The sequence below is a fragment of the Epinephelus fuscoguttatus genome, linkage group LG4 (genome assembly GCF_011397635.1).
Source record: "Epinephelus fuscoguttatus linkage group LG4, E.fuscoguttatus.final_Chr_v1".
Lineage (NCBI taxonomy): Eukaryota > Metazoa > Chordata > Actinopteri > Perciformes > Serranidae > Epinephelus > Epinephelus fuscoguttatus.
The window spans coordinates 40,739,123-40,752,958 of NC_064755.1; the positions used below are offsets into that span (position 1 = coordinate 40,739,123).

The 13,836-nt window shown below is 41.0% G+C and overlaps 1 protein-coding gene across 3 annotated transcripts in view; it reads left to right on the plus strand.

Moving 5' to 3' along the window:
- Nucleotides 1-1,190: 1,190 nt before the first annotated feature.
- tdrd12 (tudor domain containing 12) overlaps nt 1,191-13,836 on the plus strand; it is a 33,322-nt gene continuing 20,676 nt past the window's right edge. The window contains exons 1-16 of one of the 3 annotated variants that reach the window (XM_049574678.1): nt 1,191-1,302; nt 1,579-1,650; nt 5,578-5,742; nt 6,068-6,204; nt 6,367-6,486; nt 6,678-6,733; nt 6,893-6,978; nt 7,260-7,428; nt 8,121-8,185; nt 8,270-8,388; nt 8,519-8,584; nt 8,704-8,755; nt 9,199-9,278; nt 10,418-10,492; nt 11,065-11,125; nt 11,678-11,785. In XM_049574678.1, the coding sequence (XP_049430635.1) occupies nt 1,627-1,650; nt 5,578-5,742; nt 6,068-6,204; nt 6,367-6,486; nt 6,678-6,733; nt 6,893-6,978; nt 7,260-7,428; nt 8,121-8,185; nt 8,270-8,388; nt 8,519-8,584; nt 8,704-8,755; nt 9,199-9,278; nt 10,418-10,492; nt 11,065-11,125; nt 11,678-11,785 (1,383 nt within the window). In that variant the 5' untranslated portion in view covers nt 1,191-1,302; nt 1,579-1,626. The remainder of the gene's footprint in view (nt 1,303-1,578; nt 1,651-5,577; nt 5,743-6,067; nt 6,205-6,366; nt 6,487-6,677; nt 6,734-6,892; nt 6,979-7,259; nt 7,429-8,120; nt 8,186-8,269; nt 8,389-8,518; nt 8,585-8,703; nt 8,756-9,198; nt 9,279-10,417; nt 10,493-11,064; nt 11,126-11,677; nt 11,786-13,836) is intronic. The other 2 variants (XM_049574679.1, XM_049574680.1) reach the window with 2 other exon arrangements.

Below are 13,836 nucleotides of genomic sequence, written 5' to 3' on the forward strand. Positions count from 1 at the left end.
TCCATGTCTCCCCCTGTAGGACAAGAGGGAAAGCACGTCTTCCGCCTGGTCACACATTCAACACCCAACCAATTTCATAACAGAGGTGAACATACTTCTTCTATTATATTCCATTTCTGCCAATATATCCCCCTGAATCCTACACACTGGACCTTTAAAGTGATGAGCACAACAATGCATCAGTGATTATGATCTAATAATCGTTATTATTCTGAAACTTGCCGTTCTGTATAGCGAGTACTTTTACTTTTTGTGCTTTAAGTTTTGATGCTGATACTTTTGTACTTTTATTTAAGTCAACACCTAAGAACACCTGCCTTGTCTTTTCAACTTGTCACATCAACTGTGCAATTGTGAGGTACTTGTACTTTACTATTAGTATTTTAATTGCCTGCAACTCAATACCTCTAAATAAATAAAATAAATATTGTACTTTTACTGCACTACATTTCCCTGACAGCTTTTCATCCCCTTCCTGTCCAGTGAAAACCATGTATCTCCACATGTGTTGATGTTGAATTTTTGTGATAAACTGAAAGATGAAGTGTTTCTTCAGGCGCTGAGAAAATTCTCCTCTTCTCAAGCTCAACAAACTCTGTAAAACCCTTTTTAGATCAGCTGGAAAATGCATCGTCACAAAGCTGAAAACTGTTTTCTGACTTTTTTTTTTAGAGATATCTGGTTCTCACAGGGCAGCCACGCTCCAATCATATGATGATCTTATAGAATATGATGCATTGTTGTAGATTAAGTATAAAGGAGGTAAAACCTGAAACATCTACAGCAGTAAAATGACACATATACACTGCCCTTCTTCAGACCCGTCAGAGATGTGACGATACACTCTGTGAAATGTTTGGCACACAGTTTAGTGTTCTGTGACCTGATGAGAGAGATGGGGTCATGTTATTTGGAAACAGCCCGGTCTGGTTTATAGCGTGAAGTCTGGGAAATACTCCCATTGTTTCTCTATGAGGCACTGGTTTTGCCAGATATTTAATACTCTAAACTGGGCCCAGTGAGTTTTCAACAATGAAAATGGCAGAGAGCATAGTAGCCTATATATTTTTTATTTTTCTTTCTTAGGGCTGTTGGTTTTATTCTGACATTATTAACAGGGTAAAATATATTTTTAAAAAAATCAGGTAAAAAAGCAAGTTAACAGATCCACCCTCTCACCTGGGAGGAACCTGGTATCTCCACAGTGACCTCTAACGGTCGCAATCAGAACAACACTCCGCCATCTTTTTTCCTCCTCGCTACAGACTCACTGGCTGTTCCCGTTCAGAAGCTCGAAAGCAGGTACGTTTAACGGGGTAAATGTGACCGTAATCAACTGAAATAACGCAAAACACCGCATCTATCAAATTCTACTTCGTGAATCCACCCTTTAAATCCTAGTTTTGTGTGAACGGAGGGTAACGCCGTTTAGCTAACGGCAGGTTTAGCTAACGTTAGCCGACAGGCGGCGGGTCAGTGTCAGGTTCAAAATGTCGCCCTCTGACTTTAAATCTTAATAGTTTTGGAAGAGTTACAGCAAACTTAGGTACTTTGCTAACTTTTTGTGTTTTGTTTCAGTGTCTGTTGTATTTAAGAGCGTGGTGTGGTTCGACGAGGCTGCACAAAATGCCGACAATATCAATTCTGAAGGTAAGTGAGCTTTTCAGTAACATTAACGGTTAATTAACATCAATGTAAATGCGGCCTGATGTAGTTCAGATGAACGTTAGAAGGATAAATCATGGCGGTTTGGGTGCGTTTTCATCGTGTTTATGTTCACTGGTGGATGAGGTATCCTACATTTACTCAAGTACTCAAGAACAGTTACTGTAATACTGTATGATACTGTAAACTCAGTGAAATGTTCTTATTAAAGTTTAAGAAATAAAGATACTAATTAAGCAGCAGAATGGCCTGTGTCTAATATTGGATTATTATTATTATTTATGCATTCATTTGTAAATGTTATGTTGCAGTGGGTCAAGGTGGAGCTGATTTAACTATTGATCAAATCTATTACAAAGTACATTATGAGACGATGACACAGTTTGTATGCAGATGATTAATCCGTAAAGTACAAGGTAAAATATAAATAACTGTCAAATGTAGGAACAAAAATACATTAAATGAATGAAGGAGTGTAAAGTAACTAAATGTACACTGCTCAAAAAATAAGGGAACACTAAAATAACACATCCCAGATCTGAATGAAAGAAAAATTCTTATTAAATACTTTGTTCTTTACATAGTTGAATGTGCTGACAACAAAATCACACAAAAATTATCAATGGAAATCAAATTTATTAACCCATGGAGGTCTGGATTTGGAGTCACACACAAAATTAAAGTGGAAAAACACACTACAGGCTGATCCAACTTTGATGTAATGTCCTTAAAACAAGTCAAAATGAGGCTCAGTAGTGTGTGTGGCCTCCACGTGCCTGTATGACCTCCCTACAACGCCTGGGCATGCTCCTGATGAGGTGGCGGATGGTCTCCTGAGGGATCTCCTCCCAGACCTGGACTAAAGCATCCGCCAACTCCTGGACAGTCTGTGGTGCAACGTGGCGTTGGTGGATGGAGCAAGACATGATGTCCCAGATGTGCTCAATTGGATTCAGGTCTGGGGAACGGGCGGGCCAGTCCATAGCATCAATGCCTTCGTCTTGCAGGAACTGCTGACACACTCCAGCCACATGAGGTCTAGCATTGTCTTGCATTAGGAGGAACCCAGGGCCAACCGCACCAGCATATGGTCTCACAATGGGTCTGAGGATCTCATCTCGGTACCTAATGGCAGTCAGGCTACCTATGGCGAGCACATGGAGGGCTGTGTGGCCCCCCAAAGAAATGCCACCCCACACCATTACTGATCCACTGCCAAACCGGTCATGCTGGAGGATGTTGCAGGCAGCAGAACATTCTCCGCGGCGTCTCCAGACTCTGTCATGTCTGTCACATGTGCTCAGTGTGAACCTGCTTTCATCTGTGAAGAGCATAGGGTGCCAGTGGCGAATTTGCCAATCTTGGTGTTCTCTGGCAAATGCCAAACGTCCTGCACGGTGTCGGGCTGTAAGCACAACCCCCACCTGTGGACGTCGGGCCCTCATACCACCCTCATGGAGTCTGTTTCTGACCGTTTGAGCAGACACATGCACATTTGTGGCCTGCTGGAGGTCATTTTGCAGGGCTCTGGCAGTGCTCCTCCTGTTCCTCCTTGCACAAAGGCGGAGGTAGTGGTCCTGCTGCTGGGTTGTTGCCCTCCTACGGCCTCCTCCACGTCTCCTGATGTACTGGCCTGTCTCCTGGTAGTGCCTCCATGCTCTGGACACTATGCTGACAGACACAGCAAACCTTCTTGCCACAGCTCGCATTGATGTGCCATCCTGGATGAGCTGCACTACCTGAGCCACTTGTGTGGGTTGTAGACTCCGTCTCATGCTACCACTAGAGTGAAAGCACCACCAGCATTCAAAAGTGACCAAAACATCAGCCAGAAAGCATAGGAACTGAGAAGTGGTCTGTGGTCACCACCTGCAGAACCACTCCTTTATTGGGGGTGTCTTGCTAATTGCCTATAATTTCCACCTGTTGTCTATTCCATTTGCACAACAGCATGTGAAATTGATTGTCAATCAGTGTTGCTTCTTAAGTGGACAGTTTGATTTCACAGAAGTGTGATTGACTTGGAGTTACATTGTGTTGTTTAAGTGTTCCCTTTATTTTTTTGAGCAGTGTATTTACTCAGTTACTGTTCAGAAGTACACCTTTGAGCTACTTGCACTTTACTTGAGTATTTCCATTCTATGCTACTGCAGTTTTGGGGCATTTCCAACATGTTTTTGTTCACTTGTGGTTGAACTTAAGTAGCCTACATTTACTCAAGTACTTAAGAACAATTATAATAATGCTATATCAGCAAAATGTTCTTATTAAAGTTTAAAAAGTGAAAATACTCACTATGCAGCAGAATGGCGTGCGTCAGTGTTGTATGTGGAAATATTGTATTATGATCCTTTATGCATTAATGTGTAAATATAATGTTGCAGTGGGTCAAGGTGAAGCTAATTTGACTATTCTACATACCTTTGATCGAATCTATATCAAAGTATTTTATAAAATGATGACAGTAGTGAATACATTTACTCAATTACTGTTCTTAAATACAACTGTGAGATACTTGCACTTTATTTGAGTATTTCCATATTCTGTCTTTTATACTTCTGCTTCACCACATTTTAGAGGCAAATATTGTTCTTTTTACTCCACTACATTTTATTTTATGGCTTCAGTTACTTTGTGGATTTAGTGTATTAATACAAAATATAGATACATTGTGATGTATTATTATAGATTAAGCTACCTGCAGTACATAAAGTAATTTTTTCAGATTTACCAGCTGCAACATTAAGTGATGAACGCTATAATGAATAAATAATTATAATTCAACAATATGATATTTATTTTTTTAAAATGGGCCAGTGTGCATAATGAGTACTCTTACTATTAGCATTGTAAGCATATTTTGATATTGAAACTTTTGCACTTTTCTTTAAAGTTTTGAATACAGAACCTTTACTTGTAATAGAGTACTGTTTAAAAGCCTAATCCCAAATAAATGCCTAAGCCCTTTTACTAGCCCTGTGTGGCTACACATTTTGACAAACGCCTGTCTCAGTTAGAGGCCTGGTCTGGTTGCCAAGCATGTTTTTATAAAAGCTCTTTGGATGTATAAAATTGGATTGTTGGCTATCTTAAATTATGTGTCCATTCCTAGATTACCCTGTGAGTTATTCCTATTCCTTTAGTCCGTATGGGTCGTCAGATCAAAAGAATCAAAAGGGTTTTTTCACAGAAATAAATGAGTATGGTTTTAACAGGATAAAGTGGTGTTGTGTTGGTGTGCTGGGTTCCGTCTGTCGGAGCGAGATCAAATGAATGATTCATAATTGATATATTATCTGAAGCCTAATTTTTAAACAGGTAATACTCATACTGGTTTAAATTACCAATTAGATTATGTTTCTTTATCTTTGCTGAGCAACAGTTTGTTTGAAAGAAATAAAAGGCCTGTCCCAAATATATGCCTGTTGATTTCAGTGAGTTAAGCAAATAATAGCCTGGGCTATTAATAGGAGCTTTACAGTATTTCTACACTGTAGTATTGCTACTTTTGCTAATGTAAAAAATCTGAATACTTCTTCCTCTGCTGTATTTAGTTAAGATAAAGACAAAAAACAAAACCCGAAAGTTGCTTTATTAGGTTGCAGTTAGTTTGTGTAATTTCTAGTGGTGGAAACTTCAGGTACATTGACTTGAGTACCGTTTGGAGATACTTGTGCTTTACTTTAGTATTTGTATTTTGTGCTACTTTATACCTCGACTCCACCACTCCATTTCAGAAGTAAAATTTAAACTGTTTACTCCGTTACATTTATTTGGTAAATTTAGTTACTTAAAAACATATCATATGTCATTCACTTTACCCGCCATTGGTTTTTAATATTTTGGGTGTATATCTGTAAAACTTGACTTAGTTGTGGTTTCTCTTGAAACGCTTCTTTTTGGCCTCCACAGGTTGAGAGCCCATCTTGCCTCTGGGGTCGGGTTGTTCAGCTTCCCGGCGGTGATGCAGAGACCACAGACCAGTACGACAATCTGCTGGCTCAAATGAACCTCTTCTACCACGATGTCACCCAGGACCTGCGCAAGCTGAAGCCCACATCGTTAGAGGAGGGACAGGTAACACCTGCAGTCTCTCTTCACCTGTATTTTTACACACCTGATTCAGATATGGGGTGTGTTCTTGTGACATTTTGATTGGGCTGCAGGTGGATTGGAAGAAGTCAAACAACCACAGTTTAAACAACAGGAGAACCGAAGCTGATTTTACCCACAGATCTGTTTCCTTTTAGTTTGTGTTGCATTGTTCATTGTAGTTTTCCATTTAGATTTCTTAGGAGGCTTTTTGTTGTTTAAATTTTTTATTGTGGTTAACAAAATGTTTTTTTACTGTTGGTTTCAGTTTTCATTAACTGTAATAACCCTTTTGTGTATGTTCACTCAGGTGTGTGTGGTGTACTGGTCAGTGATAAAATCATGGTGTCGAGCTGTGGTGGAGTCGATCATTATGGACTCGGTGTCCTGTCAGGCTCACTGCCTCCTGGTCGACCACGGAGAACGACTCATTGTCCCCTCAGACCAGTAAGCCAGAACTGTGCCAGTCCTCCTCAACACTTGACCCCTGCCATTTTGCTAAATTAGTCCAAACAAAAAACTACTTAAATAGTGAAAGAGTTTGCAGACTTGAAAGACGTTTGTGTGTCTGTGGTGTTTGATCAATAACTCTTGTGTTCTTGGTTCAAGGATCCAAGTCGCTGCGCAGAGGTTCCTCCAGCTGCCTTACTGGGTGAGGAAGTTCCACCTGGCAAGAATCAAACCAAAAACCCTGCGAGTGTCTGTCTTTGAGGAGAAGGCCAAACTCATGTAAGACAAGCTCACACCTTACGACTGAATTGTTGATGGTTTTGTGAAGCATGATGCACACTCCATAGGATATCCACAGTCCTTAGAAATGTGATTTTTCTACAAACCCACTTTATCTCTGTGTTGTGAAGTTTACAGATATTTATACTGTGACATAAATTCAGCTTGATGCTTTATTCTTTCCTCTGCAGACCGTCCACTCGGTGGGACAGCTCCGCTACACTCTACCTGCACAACCTGCTCCAAGGTGACCCACATGGAAGATAGATAAACAGCTGTGTTATTTTCCTGTAGATTTTACATCTTAAAAGCAACATTTGATTTGCTCTAAACTGCTGTGAGACCGGTGTTAAAAAGTATTTCCAATCTTGAGGAGTCACTTTGAAAGTTTGCTTCCTTCCATCAGCATCGACTCTGTCAGAGGCCGTGTTGTTAGAGTCCGAGTCAGACTCCACCTCCATTGAGCTCTACTTGACCGTACGAAACATCAAGGTGAACTTCGACTTTCAGTGCAGGATTTAGCAAGTCATATTAATTCAATAAAAGATCCTCAGACATTTAGTTTAAACACATAAATACAGAGAAGATCATACACGAATTTGCTGCTTTAAAACTAAAACATTTTCATCCACCCATCTTTTGTTTCTTGCTTGTTTGTCAGTTACTGTATATTGTGTTGTGTGTTTGTACTCACATTTCCTTGTGCAGTTTGTTATCAGAGCTTGTATTGTAACACAAGAAGAAGAATCATCAGGGTTTTCTTGATTTTTCAGATATGTGTGAACGACGATCTGGTGGCCAAGAAGTTTGCGTATTACAGCGGAGAGTCAGCTGACAGCGGCGGGCTGGAAGAAGTGGACCAATATCCCTACATGCTGCCTTCCAGCATCTTAACCCAGACTGACTCAAAAAAGTCATCAGCACAAACCCAACAGCCTCACGGTAAACACACAGACTGACTTCCTGTTCAGGATAGTCAATCATATCCACACTAGATGGACAGCAGTAGTTTACACTTCACTGGGTGTCTGCGTATGTAGGAACGTCCACATGTGCAGTCAGGTCATAAATTGTGGTCATAGCCTCGCAGACATGTACATGGCTCACTAAACCATCTGTAAACTGTAATGATTTTTAGTTTCAGAGTTTATCCTGAACCTTGAAAACAGCAGCTGACAAAACAGTCACCTCGAGGTACATTCGATAGTGTTTGTGGAGCTTTCACTCAGATCACAAGATGTTCATTTGCAGAGTTTTCCTTAATGGTCATATAACTGCAAAGATTCTAATTTGGATTTTATGTAAGTTTTAAGAACTTTAAAGCTCATGTAGACAAAACAAATCCAGAAAATAAGGGAATCTAAACATTTGAGGACCAGCTGGGAAAAGTCCATCTGCTGATTATCATGTGATATGACTGAAAACAGTTCTTATTTTTGTGAAAGGTTGTTGTTGAAAGTTTGGATTTTAGTTCCTCGTAGGCACAGCAGCTGTGATCAGCTTGAATTCATGTCAATTACATGTCCAAACTGAGATTTGTTTTCAGCGATGTTTTTCAAGCTCTAATTTTAAGAAATGAAATAGTGCTGTGATTCTGTTTGATGTTTGTATTCTCTTACTGTTTCAACCCTCAGTGATGTCACAAAGTCTGGGTGCAGACAGAGCAGGTGATTGGCTGGCAGCTCCCTCTTCACCTCAGGTCAGCAGCTCTGCTCACTGCATTACTGTCAGTTCTCCGGTAAATATCCGCACATCCTCGCCTCTGACCTCTCTGCTGCTGTAGAACCCACAGCATGAGCTGAAGACCTGTGACGAAGGCAGCAGGTCAAAGGTCACAGATGAACACCTGTCTCCGGGCCGTCAGTCAAAGAATGGCTCAGACGTGGCTGCTGCTGCAGAGAGGTGAGCACACATTTGATTCAGTTCAGCACTTCATTGTTGAACAGAGAAATGAGTATTGAAGAGTTATGTCTTAGTATATGTATTTTTAAAAAATATAAATTTGAGTTTACTGACCTGCTCTCATGCTCAGTGACTCATCAGAGGATACAGACTCGTCTTTGGCTGCAGCTCTCACCAAAAACCTAAATCTGTTCAGGTGAGAATTGACCTCAGTCACATACAGAACCTCTCTGATTGTCTGAAACCAACAACACATTTCATGTCTGTTTTAGTATGACTTGTTGATAGTGACAGAGCACTTCCTGTACCCTACAGGTTCCTGAAGTTTCTGAATCCCGCCAGCGGCTACCAGCAGGCGGCTCCCAGTGTGAGTACATACACAGCACAAGAAGTGTTCTTCAAGCTAAATGGCAAAGGTTTTAGAACTGAAGCTGAAGCACATTTTCTAACGTGTAATCTTTGGACAACCTCACAGAACTGTAAGTCATATCTACAGGGGTTCAAACTGCTGAAGGCCTGATGTTTTTATCTTTCTTCTTCTTTTTAATTTTTGTATTGGAGTTCATACATGTGGCTGTCGTGTTTCTTACTTTAAAAGTCGTCAGATTGCTGCACTGATGACATTACATGGCTGTCTGTTGAATGTTGTGTTCACTTTCGTCAACAAAAACTGTCAGTGAGTTAAAAATCAGGGCTAAAATTGTGGAGCTCAGACTTGAGATTACTGTGTTTCACCTGTTCAAATTGGTTAGTGATTCTTTAACAATGAATCTAGAACCAAAAGCTTGTTTGGTTGTTTTTTTTCCCCAGGAGAGTCAGCATGAAGAGCTAAAAGACTGTCAACCTGAAGAGTCGACTGCAGCCTCCAGCATCTATACAGGACAGGAAGTGTACGCAGCCAACACACCTTCAACAACTCAGTTAATTTACTAATGAGCCATTCGGACAGGATTAAAATTACAGAGGGAGGTGGGGAAGGAAATATTTACTGTGCTCCTGCGTAATTTGACTCATTGCTCTAGGCTACTGATAAAAATTAAGGGAACACTTAAATCACACATCAGATCTTCATGAGTGAATTATTCCAGTTGAAAATCTTTACTGATGTGCTTTGTATAATGTGTAGAGAACAAAATGATGTAACAGTGGCCAGTGGAAACCAAAATCATCAGCCCACTTTTATCATGGCAACTCATAATGTGACTCAGTAGTGTGTACGGCCCCCATGTGCCTGTATACAATCCTGACAACATCTGGGCATGCTCCAGATGAGTCAGCAGTGGTGTCCTGCAGGATCTCCTCCCAGACCTGGATCAGGGCATCAGTGAGCTCCTAGACAGTCTGTGGTGGTACTTGGCAGCAGCGGATGCACTGGTCAGGGGAACGAGAGGGCCAGTCAATGGCACCAATGCCTTCATCATCCAGGAACTGCCTACACACTCTGACCACATGAGGCCGGGCATTTTCCTAAACCAGGAGGAACCCAGGGCCCACTGCACCAGCGTAAGGTCTGACAATCCCTCTGAGGATTTCATCCTGGTACCGTTGGCTATGACATGGAGGTCTGTGTGACCCTCCAAGGATATGCCTCCCCAGACCATCACTGACCCGCCGCCAAACTGCTCATGCTGGATGATGTCACAGGCAACATAACATTCACCACGGTGTCTCCACACTCTTACACGCCTGTCACATGTGCTCAGTGTGAACCTGCTCTCATCTGTGAAGAGAACGGGGCACCAAAGCAGGTGATACTGATTCACAATCACTTGTACTTCCTAAATGGACAGGTTGATATCCCTCATGTTTTACTGACTTGGCGTTAGACTGTGACAAATAAGTGTTGCCCTAATTTTTTAGAGCAGTGAACGTTTATACTCAAGCACATTTACTCACCCAACAAAAAAACAACATGAAACTCATATCGGTTACAGCCTGACCACATTACAGTGCAGACCAGACACATTCTGATTCTGGAGTTAGTGTGTGTCTGAGCTGATAGCCTCTGCCCTGTCTCTTTATTGTTCAGCAGTTCAAGTAGATCACTGGAGTCAGGACCAACAGAGAAGACGTGGAGGGTTGAAGAGGACTGGGCCTGTTCACGGTGAGCTGCAGCTCAGGGAGGGAAGATTCACAAACAAACAAATGTGCAGTGTTGAGTTAGTGTAGCATCAACAAAGATAAAATGGTATGGGAGAGTGCTAACTGAAAATAACAATGAACATCTCGTCTCACCTAAAAGTTAATACCTGAGAGTAATTCCATATAAAATTTTGATTTAAAAAGATGTATGATTGTGTAAAGAAAAACTTTTAAATAGCATCCAAGGCAAAATTTTTCATAGGTGGTAAAAACACATGAAAATTTCTTGTGTTTTTGCTCAGTCTGTCCACAGTGGTCTTTACCAGGAAGACAGACAACTTCCAAACAGATTCACGAAACATGACCAAACTTCATAGAAAGACACATACACGCACATCATGTTGCCACGATTCCTTTCATAACTTAGGAAATGGTTGTCGTAGGGAGGCATCATTGTGCTAGAAACAGTTAATGAGGTTGGCATGAGTGAGTGAATGCATGCATGTACATGGTCGCAACTATTGCAAATTTGTGCATGTTTCAATACCAATGATGTCCAAGGTTTTTGAATTCTGGCTGTTGTGTTTGATGTAGCCTTTTGGAGTGGTTGAACCCGGAGCCTCTGAACCCCGACCCAGATGCTGCAGATGATGTGGTAGGTTTTCTTAGCTCAGTCTAACCTTTGCTGAGTTGTTGGTACTTGATGTGTTGGCAACCCAAGAACCCCAAAACAGACTGAATCCATCAAGCTGTTATTTTGGCCCCCTGTAAATACTTGTCAGTTTAGTCAGTGGATGATGGCGTAAAAAAGAACATTCATTTCTTTACATAGCATTTGCTGTGCACAGTATCACCTCAGCGTCTTTCCCCGGGAGGTTCATGCTTTATAAAGTGCATTATGGAGATACTATTTATTTCAGCTGAGGTGACTCACCTCTTCGATAGAACTGTTGGAAACCCTAAAATGTGACATAAACTGAAGTTGATGTTTTGGTCACTTATGGCAAAATTAGGAGAAGACCAGGTTCAGGTCGCTCTGCTTTACCTGAGCTGCAATAACTGCAGCTGATGTAACATCATCACATGATCTTCCTCAGGGTCATGTGATAACAGAATGCTCCATAGCAGGTGAATATTCATCTTAATGATGTTACCACCATATTTACCGTGTCATATGTCTTTGTTTCTGCCTCCTGACTGTCCTCAGGTTGTTCCCAGAGATCCCAGAAAGAGTGGGATTCTGGTGCACTCTGCCCTCCCAATGGAGCCCTGCACTAGTTTGGACGATGCCCCCGTCACGGATACTCTCCGCAGGGTAAACAAGAGTGTACACTGACTTTGTTTGAGGCTATTTTGACATGAAAATAAGAAAAAAACTTAAGAAACCTGAAATAACATTCTCCAAGGGACCTTTACTTAAAGGGTTAATTGAAAATAGTTTGTTATGAAAATTGTTTCACTGTTAATAATAGGGTTATTTTATTTAAATTAAGAATTGCTTTCCTAGGTCTTAAAAATTATGAAAAAATACCAATGATACAGAACCTAATGTTACTGCAGACTAGAAAAGTGCACTCAGTAGAGTGTAGATCTTGCGCCAGACAGCTTTGTTCCACCTGCAACATGGCTGCTGGAGCCCACTGCGGCTTCTCTAGACAATGCATGTGATGCAGCTGTGCCCGATGGCTCCCTTAAAATCAACATGGCAGCGACAAAAAGCAAAGCAGGGATTTATTCATCTTGAATCAGTGGATCATAGCAGTGTGATAAACTGACACCACAATGACACCGTCTTTCAAAATGATTACATTGTCATTTGTGGGGGAAAAAAGACTAACCCAAAAAGTATTACATTATGAGTAAAAGTCTGATTACAATATCAGTCAGGAGATTTCATTATTATTATTATTGGGTTTTATTACGTTTTTAATCAGGTTAGATGCAAATTTTAATAAAATTTAGGGAAATTATTACATTATTTGGTGCTACCGGGGTTTTAATGAATATTGTGTCCCAGCCTTGTCTACATATAGCCTGTCTACTCTGGTTACGCCTTGATAATGTAACCTGCACATCGTCTCCCCTTCACTACACTACTGTCACGTACACACTGGACACACAGCCTGCCCTGCACTGAGCGCACTCTTCTAGTTTTTATAGGACTTTACAAAAGAGACATTACAAAGTGCTTTAAAGGAAGAAGAAACTACAAGTTCCAAATTTAAGGGAACTTGAGGATGTCTGTAATAAAACAAGCCTTTATAAAGGCAGTTTTCTTTGTTTTTTATATATTTAGGCATGCATGGAGAAACGTGTTTCAGAACAGAATTCATGCAGTTAAGAGTGAGTAGGAAACAACCTGCCAAACAGACCATGTCAGGTCATTTTGACCAGCACACTGCCCCATGGTTTCATAACTTCAGCTGCATTGAGTTATTTGTAAAATGTAAACATAAATCTTTTCAGTTTTTTTTGATGTTTCAGGTGAATTCATTCAGATCTACAATAGTTCTTATGTGTAATGATGTTGTCTGTTCAATCTTTGCTGTCACCAGAACTAGTGTGAGGATGCACACTGTAACTCTGATTTCCACCATTATTAAAACAGCATTTTCATTTAACTGTCAGATATGTTGTCCATGTTCTATGTCTCGTCCTCCACTCATTGTAGTCGTGTTTTTGCTTGCTTGTGTGGTGCAACACTTTAATTTAGCAAATCTATCTTTGGCAAAGTTTTGAACTATTGACCAGTTCTTGTCCATTGATGTCAGTGTCTCAGTGTTTGATCTGTGAGTGTATTTTCTGAAACTGTTACAGGCAGTGTTAAAGTAAGATTTATTTATTTATTTATTTATTTATTTATTTATTTATTTATTTATTTGGACATTCAACCCCTCTGGGCTTTAACAGACACAGTTAGCATCTTAATAGCGTCATGAAATCGGAGGAAGAGCAGGTTTATTCAGAATGTATTGTAGTATACAGCATGTAAATGATCCACCACCAGACCTGGAGCTTTCAAAACCACTTGGCAAGAAGGCCATAGGTTGGTTGATGAAGTAGTGGCTGTCGACAAACATGATGATGGTAAGAAGCTGCCAGTACCGACCACAGCTGCCCTCACAGCCTGCCTCAGTGGATTTCCCTCCAAACTGCAGCTGAAGCACTTCCAGGGGCCAGTCGCTCTCTGCAGGTGTCAGTGGTAGCCTTGGATGCCCTGGATGGCTTTTGGCAGTGTCGAAGTCCTGGCAGCAGTGGCGAGTGACGAAGGGCTGCAAATCCAACAGTGACCTTCCCCCTGGTCTGCCGTGACAGTCACTGACACAAAAGGTGGCGATGAGTTCAGCTTTATAGAAGGAGGGCAAA